At 34.0% G+C, this 6039-nt stretch overlaps 1 protein-coding gene across 7 annotated transcripts; it reads right to left on the minus strand.

The window, feature by feature from the left end:
* Nucleotides 1–1122: 1122 nt before the first annotated feature.
* LOC145116677 (polypyrimidine tract-binding protein homolog 2-like) lies at nt 1123–4167 on the minus strand. 7 transcript variants are annotated; one of them, XM_079053007.1, is made up of 14 exons: nt 4119–4167; nt 3982–4041; nt 3619–3875; nt 3427–3542; nt 3223–3321; nt 2989–3120; nt 2702–2794; nt 2559–2616; nt 2339–2443; nt 2175–2226; nt 1923–2080; nt 1744–1799; nt 1622–1675; nt 1123–1353 (listed from the first exon to the last, which is right to left on the minus strand). In XM_079053007.1, exons 8-11 carry the CDS (start codon nt 2598–2600, stop codon nt 2007–2009), a joined length of 273 nt encoding a protein of 90 aa, XP_078909133.1. In that variant the 5' UTR covers nt 2601–2616; nt 2702–2794; nt 2989–3120; nt 3223–3321; nt 3427–3542; nt 3619–3875; nt 3982–4041; nt 4119–4167; the 3' UTR covers nt 1123–1353; nt 1622–1675; nt 1744–1799; nt 1923–2006. The 7 variants fall into 7 exon arrangements, with proteins under 7 accessions (XP_078909133.1, XP_078909134.1, XP_078909135.1 ...); XM_079053008.1 differs by having other exon boundaries at nt 1618–1675; XM_079053009.1 differs by having other exon boundaries at nt 1622–1799; nt 3619–3708.
* Nucleotides 4168–6039: the final 1872 nt, after the last annotated feature.

The raw sequence follows: 6039 nt of genomic DNA on the forward strand, positions 1-6039 counted from the left end.
CGTTGGTATTCTGCAATTTACTTCTCATGTGGGCTTTGGGATGGATTGACGTGAGCCACTCAGATAGTACGGTTTACCATTCTTATATGCTAAATCTACAACATCATGCAAACGTCTGAAATTCCATTAGAAATGGGAATGGAAAGGTCGATGTCGATATTTATGACTCTATAAGAATAGAGCGGCTATTACATATAAATGACCCCTACATGTGACACATTAGGCGATACCAAGTAGATATCAACATATTATATATATATATATATATATATATATATATATATATATATATATATATATATATAGTGTACTTAAGAACAAGACATATAAATATATATATATATATATATATATATATATATATATATATATAATAGTGTACTTAAGAACAAGACATATAAATGTACCTATGTTATTCCACTACTCTGATACTAAACCTCCACAATATCCCGTGTGAGGAATTATCGTTGGAAAGAATTTAGCTCCTCATGTCTAATCTAACATTGTCCTCACACTTTCTTTTGAACATCCTCTCCTCTTCGAACCATCAACTACCATGTACTCTAGCCTTCCAACCATCGTTATCGCGAGCTCTTTTAGACATGTCAATACCACCTCAATCTACATTCCATCAATATTCGGTGATCAACGCTACTCCTAATGTACTTCTCACTACTAGAAAAACAGTCTTTTACGACGCGCAATGCGTGTCGTAAAACGCTCAGACGACGTGCAAATGCGTGTCAAGGAAGGCCCTATCATAACGAGAAACGACATGCTTTTGCGCGTCGTCTATAGACGACGCGCATTTACAACGCGCAGTTATGACACGCATTTACGACGCTCATTTACGACACGAAATGTGTATCAAGGAAGACCCTGTCATAAAGGAAGACGACACGCATTTGCGTGTCGTAACCTTACGACTCGCATTGTGTATCATTGAAGCCCCTGTCAAGAAATTCCATGTCATAAATGAAGATGACACACCTTTTTGCGTATCGTAATTTTAAATGTTTTAAAAAAATATTATTTATAGATTTACTAATTTTCAAATTAAATTTGCATTTAATGTCTCATAATAAAAAATAAAATATCATATACAAAAAATACAATCCACTACATAAAATTTAATGTCATACAAATAATCGTTCCATGGAAAGATAAAACAAATCAATAGAAGTTGTAACAGGAATTTACAAACTAATAGTTCTAATAACCTAATGTGTGCCTCACTGTAAACAAGATTTGTGCTGATTTTTTTAAATGTGTACCTCACTTGTCTCCACTCTTCCTTAGTAACACCACTCAAGGACTCTAAATCTATTAACTTGCTCACAGTATCTATATTGCCTGCAAAAAAAAAACATAACTACAAAATAAGTATTGTCAAGGATCAACAATGTTGCAAAAAATCTGAAAATTATGTATTCCAGGAGAAAAAGAGTGTTTGTCATAAAATACAAATATAAAAAATCCATAACTCCTAGATAAGGGATAAGGCATAAGCTACTTTTACTTTAGAGTGTAAACTAAACAAACAATAATAATATAAATATACTAAAGATAAAAAAATAAACAAGTGAAAACAAACAATGGAAGATTCATGAAATTTACCAACCCGGAACTCAAAGCGAAACAGATCATGTGATGAGATTAAGTAAAGTCTCAGACCCTGATAAAACAAGCATCAACATAATCATCATTTCCTATAGGCTTGCAGTACTTTGTAGTATCTCTTACCTTCTTTTGTGCTTTTCTTGTACTTTTTAGTGCAAAAATCTTGGAAGAAATGATGGCTGCATGTAAAACACACCATCACTTAGGAACCAAGTATACAACAATAATGTACATCATTTAATTGTACCCTAAAAGCTCAAAAACAACAAAAACATAGAAACGTAGAAAAACAAATAAGTTACATTTTTAATAGCACAGCCTTGAAGAATGTTGTATAGTTCTACAGGCTTCCAGTAAATTTATATAATTTTTATTAAAGTCTTTCTTCAGCTGCAAAACCCTCCATCATATATACAATGTCCTTCCAATGCTTCCTTGGCTACAATAGCTGTCTGAACATCTGAAATTAATAATTTTTTTTAACATTTTACAAAATTATATTATATATAATAAGCTTCTCAACACTTGTTATAAAAAAAACAATTAACTCTCACCAGGGTATTGAATTAGAGCTTGAACTCCACCATTTTTGTCAAACATTGCTATCTTTAAAACAGGCCCAAAAGCAGAAAATACATGTTTACAACAAAGTGAGAGAAAGAGAGATTAAAAATGAGCACATGGTCAAATATGAAAAAACACAAATTTGCATATATACCATGTGTAAAACATCTAAGGTGACTACATACTGCATGTTTTCAATAGAAGCAAGAAGAACATTACTCTCAGATTCAATCTTATTTCTATCTAAACCTAAACTGAACTGCAAAAGTAACAAACTAGTAAGCATAATACAAGTATAAATATAAAATACAACAAAAAGTTAAGTAATTTTACAAAACAATCCTTCAAGCTGTTATAAAGAATAATGACTTTACCTGACCAGTAGCATCTATTGCTAAAGATGCAACAGGAAGCATAGGATTTGTATAGTCCCTGAATAAATATAAAGCTTATTAGGTTAGGGGCAAAACTGTCATAAAAAGAAATCAAGTCGGAAAGATATAATATTGTATTATACCTGCTACGATGACTCTGGAATTTTACACTCAAATCTGTATGTGCAGAATATGTTATCTTAAGAGAACATGGTCCAAGCTCTGGAATCAAATACCTACAATTCCATAGGGGCAAAAACATCAATTTAAACATTAAAGGGCTCTTCTTGAGACAAAAGACCACGAGGTTCCACAACCACAGGAGCAAGAGTGGGCTCCACAGTGGATGTATGTGTAAGACAAGGTTAAAGATCAATTGTCCCACCACCTTTCTGAATTAAAAAAAAATTGACGATGATAGCATACTTACCTGGTGGAAGCCTACTCTTATCATATTTTCTCTAGTTCTTTGTATGAAAAAGATGATCTTCCATAGACTTATAAGCCGGTTGTGTTGGTGTTGGTGTTGGTCCGTGTGTTACATATTTATCAACCATCTGAACTACAACAATGGATCATATTAGTGTTATTTATCTAAAACTGGAAAGATGTTACATATCTGATGGGAATAATGAATTTCTAATATATATAACAGACTGACTACCTGCAAATATACCACTGCTTCTGAAACATAAAATAGTGTATTGAGAAACTCCCACCAACTTTCATTCCGCAGGTCCACTAGTTACCTCCCATAATCTCACTTTCATAAGCACACAATTAACAACCAAATGAAAACATAAAATGGAAAAAAAGTAAATAAATTATCCAACTTCTGTTTTCATAATAATAAGGTTAAAGGCTACACCTTATAGCTTGGGTGGATAGCAGTTTTATCGCATGCATAACCCTCTTCATATAACCAAATCGGCCAGCCTTCACCAAGTTTCCTTTCTCTTTTAGAATCACAAGTCCTCTAATAACCTATTAGAATACAAATGATGATATTATGATATCACTAGTGCTAGTGCTAGTAGCTTGCAGAGTGAAAAAGAATTACCAAATCAGGGTCAAAAGCAAGTCCATCAACAGGAAATCCAACATTCTTTAGACTCTCCATACAATAGTCATATGCCCTTCCTTCCCAAGCCTTCATCAAGTTCATAAATTAAAGTCATTTGCAAATAAAAGTAATGTGTAGGGGTTGGTTAGAATCAAAGGATAAATTATGAATATGGAATGGCACTTGGCTTCTTTCATTGAAAATGAACCACTTGAAAAATAATAAAGCCTCCAGGATACCCAAATGAAGCATCACTATGATCATCACATTTAAAAAAACAAAAAAAAAAATTATAACTTAAACATATCTAAGCTGATACAAATATTACATCTATATTTTAGTACTATAATAACAACAAACCTAAAACTTATAATAGGTGGGCCAGGTCTATCATCTGGTGTAGGAAACTCAAACTTGTAACTGCATACACAAAATAATAAATTAAATAAAAAAATAACAAGTGTGAATTATATCAAATAGAAATTAGTGACACATACTCTGGATCATTCACCACTTCATCAACGTGTCCTAAACGTTCCAGTGCCTGAAATTAGTGAACAAAAAATGATTATATTATGAGAAAGTACCAAAATTCAACCAAAATCAGCTTTTCCATTCCAATAATAATAAAAAATAAACAAATTAAAATGATAAATTGTAGAAATAATAGAATAAGATATTTTAAGTATGAAACTAACTAGCAAACCTCCATTACAGTAAAAGTGATCCATCTTTCATAAAAATCAGAAACAGGACCTCCATTTGCTATATGAGCACCTGACTTGGCAGTTGAGATTTCTATGCTGAAACAGACCGAAGAAAGATGGGTGATTGAATAAATAGATAAAGTGTATTAAAAAAAATTAAAAATGTTGACCTGGATTTACAAGTGTAATTACTAAATTAATTATAGGATTATGAGCAACAACCGCAAGAGCTAAAGATCCACCAAAGGAATCTCCAACCAGAGAAATTAGCTTCTTTGAAGTAGAAAATGAGAAAGTGTTAGGGAAACAAGAGTGAAACCTCGAGGTTGTCAGCAAGGCGAGGTGAGGTGAGGTACTGCGATCATCGATTATTGTAGAGGCCAAGGAGAAGTGAGAGCGTTTTCGTTCTTGAAAAAAACCCTCCTGCGTTTTCGTTCTTGAAGAAAACCCTCCTGCGTTTTTGTGGAATTTAGTAGTGCGCCGATATAAAAGCCCTAGTTCATGGGTGCGCACTTGTGAGGTCCAGAGCATAAAAGCCCTAGTTCTTCTTTGATAACGGGGACAAGGAAAACCTTAAAATCGTCGGCGTTTCGAGTTTGAGGAGTCGTAGACCCCCAATCGCCAACTCCATGAAAGATATTGTGAGGTTCAATTTTTGGGGAAGGCGGGGTACTTGAATTTTTTGGGGATTTGGTTTCCCCCGTTAGTTGCATGAAAAAGGGACGCGCGTATTAAAATTTTATAAAACGACATCTCTACACGACACCCACTTAAATTTAGGTGTCTTCCGTGTTTTTAATTTTTTTTCGTTGGACATTAATTTTAGGGAACGCACAAATGCGTGTCCTCTATCCTTCAAAATTTGCAAAATTGACATTATTTTTAGGGCACGCACAAATGTGTGTCCTTTATCAGCGCGTGTCATTGTTTGTGCATCATTAAAAGGCTGTTTTCTAGTAGTGTCTGATAACCGTATTTGGTATCCCATCCAAGAGTGTTTCGCCTGATATCCACCAATAACATCCTTATTTTGGCAACTTCCATCTTACTCTCACAATCCTTCTTATTTAGCCAGCATTCAGATCCATACATCATAGTTGATATAACAACCATCATATAAAATTTCCATTCGTTTTAATGAAATCTTCGTGTCACACAAGACTTCTATTGTCATCATATACTTTAACCAACTCATCTTTATGCTATGAATAACATCTACCTCCACTCACCATTCATTTTGAATCATTGTCTAAAAGTACTTAAAACTATATTTTAGAGGTAAAATTTGATGAATCCTACTATCTTCAGAAGATAGAGGAACTAAGAAAAAGGAGTGCATTAAATTCAAAGCCGACATTGATCGTTCCGGCAGGAAGTGATGAAGATGGGAGAGTTGAAGTGTGGTCAACTAACTCCGAAGATGATGAGATCAGAAAACCCACACATGGCGGGTGGGTTGTGGCAAAGTTAGAACTGCAGGAGTATGAAGGAAAATGCTTGATCAGAATGGAGGTTCGGAACGAAGAGGGTATGCTACAGATGGTGATCAAGCTTTTGAAAGCTGCTTTGTTGCGAAGACAGTTTCGGAGCAAGTAAAAGAATGCGAGAAGGTGGTTGATAAGGTACGTTATATACTCATATCTCTTAATATTCTTGTTTCTCGCTATGACTCTGAACTAGACAATTTAAAATATATTGTCTCTAATTTCAG

The sequence above is a fragment of the Lactuca virosa genome, chromosome 5, assembly GCF_052849685.1.
Source record: "Lactuca virosa cultivar CGN04683 chromosome 5, Lactuca_virosa_CGN04683_v6, whole genome shotgun sequence".
NCBI classification, from domain to species: Eukaryota; Viridiplantae; Streptophyta; class Magnoliopsida; order Asterales; family Asteraceae; genus Lactuca; species Lactuca virosa.